General features: G+C 52.3%; 1 protein-coding gene across 3 annotated transcripts in view; it reads right to left on the minus strand.

Annotated features, from left to right (window-relative positions):
* Positions 1-1820, minus strand: part of DOCK8 (dedicator of cytokinesis 8) — a 228872-nt gene that overhangs the window by 78961 nt on the left and 148091 nt on the right. For all 3 annotated transcript variants that reach the window (XM_007466761.1, XM_007466763.1, XM_007466762.1), the window contains one exon: positions 359-523. In XM_007466761.1, the coding sequence (XP_007466823.1) occupies positions 359-523 (165 nt within the window). The remainder of the gene's footprint in view (positions 1-358; positions 524-1820) is intronic.

The following is a 1820-nucleotide window of genomic DNA, read 5'->3' on the forward strand; positions in this document are numbered from 1 at the left end:
GCTTCTCACTGTTTTGGCCTCTCCTGTCGCGGAGCACAGGCTCTGGACGCGCAGGCTCAGCGGCCGTGGCTCACGGGCCCAGCCGCTCCGCGGCATGTGGGATCTTCCCAGACCAGGGCACGAACCCGTGTCCCCTGCATTGGCAGGCGGACTCTCAACCACTGTGCCACCAGGGAAGCCCAAGACATGAACTTTTAATTTCAGCATTCATGTAAGTTTTGTTTATTCTGAAAGATAAAACTTTCGGGCTTTTAATTTTATTGTGAATTCTGTGGGGCGGGGGTGAGGGTGCGCTGCCCGCCAGGCTCCCATACTCTGGTGGGGGGTGGGGGGTGGGGGTGGGACAGGGGGACGTTACCTGACTTGGGTACGTCCCTCTGCGGCTCGGGCAGGCGGAAGACGTAGTGCACATAGGAGGCCAGCAGGCAGTTCCTCCCATGCTGGTCCTTGCCCAGGCCCTTGCTGTTGTGCAGGCTGTTGGCGGTGACCACCACAGACTCGAAGGCAAACTGGGAGAAGTTGGCTGAGGAACCAAGAGAAAAATGGGCGGCCCTGCAGTGAGTCCTTAATGAGCCTGAGGTGGAACATTCTTTGGGGCAGTGACAAGGAGTCCTGACCACTGACCGGCTGAACCAGGCTGAACCCCCTGGGGCAGGGTGAGTGGTTTTAGTGAGCTCCAGCATGCCAGCTCTGCTTACTGCAAAGGACTTCACATTTCCTCCTTCTGCCAGCACTGTGGTTTTTCAGGACGAAGATGCGAGCCTGTCCAGACCTCCTCCCCTCTCTAAACCACGCTGTAAAGTGGTGCTACTCAGTGGGGTCTGTCCTGACATCATCAGTATCATCCAGGATCTTATTAGAAATGCAGAATCTCAGGCCCCGCCCAGGACCGACTGAGTCAGAATCTGCATTTTAACAAGATGCCCAGGTCATTCTTACGCACACTGTGGTTTGAGATGGGCTGTTGAACAATATGGATTCTTGGTGTACAGATAAATCTAAAAACGTATGTGTATCATGTCAGTCCCTGGACCTGTACAAACAATGCTTCACCGTGTACACTCTCTTGTTGAGGAGCTCCAAACCCTCCACAGTATGGCTCCACCCTACTTATCCCACCTGGTACCCTCTCCTGCTCAAATTCAACTTCCTTAAAATAAGGCAATCTTTATACTGTCCCCATCACGCGTCTGCTTCTCACTTCTGCAATTTTGCTCGTGCTGCTGTCCTAACCTAGAAAGCCCTCCTTGCTCCCACCCACAAAATCATACTAACCTTTCGATGCTAAGCACCGTCCCACCTCCTCAATGAAGCCTCGGGCACCACTCAGTACAGGGCTTAAGTGACACCAAATCACAAGGTTCTTGGGCTGTTTCCAGTGGGAAATTCTGTCTCTCTGATAGGCTGGAAGCAAAGTGCATTTCTCATACTTTCTTCTCTCCCCACCATGCCTTCCATGGTGCCTGACACAGATAATTTCTGAATAAATGCTTGGAGACTAAGTGCTTCCACCTGTTCTGCCTGTCCCAACACCCTGGAGTCCCAAATATTGGCTCAAAATGTGTGAATGAATGTTCTGTCTAGTGAACAAGTCTACATTCCATAGCTGGGGCCTACAAAGCAGTGCACCACAAATGTGGAGGGTGTAGAAGGAAATCCAGGGAGGGTACAGATGGCCACTCCACAGGAATCTAGCTGGAGAGGCAACAGCTACACGTGTGAAAAGTTAGCCGACAATGTAGGACACCTTATCTGTGGAGCCACAGAAGATGCATCCCAGGATACACTGCAAACTGAGGGATTCAGAGGTCACGCTCTTC

The sequence above is a fragment of the Lipotes vexillifer genome, unplaced genomic scaffold, assembly GCF_000442215.2.
Source record: "Lipotes vexillifer unplaced genomic scaffold, Lipotes_vexillifer_v1.1 scaffold948, whole genome shotgun sequence".
Lineage (NCBI taxonomy): Eukaryota > Metazoa > Chordata > Mammalia > Artiodactyla > Lipotidae > Lipotes > Lipotes vexillifer.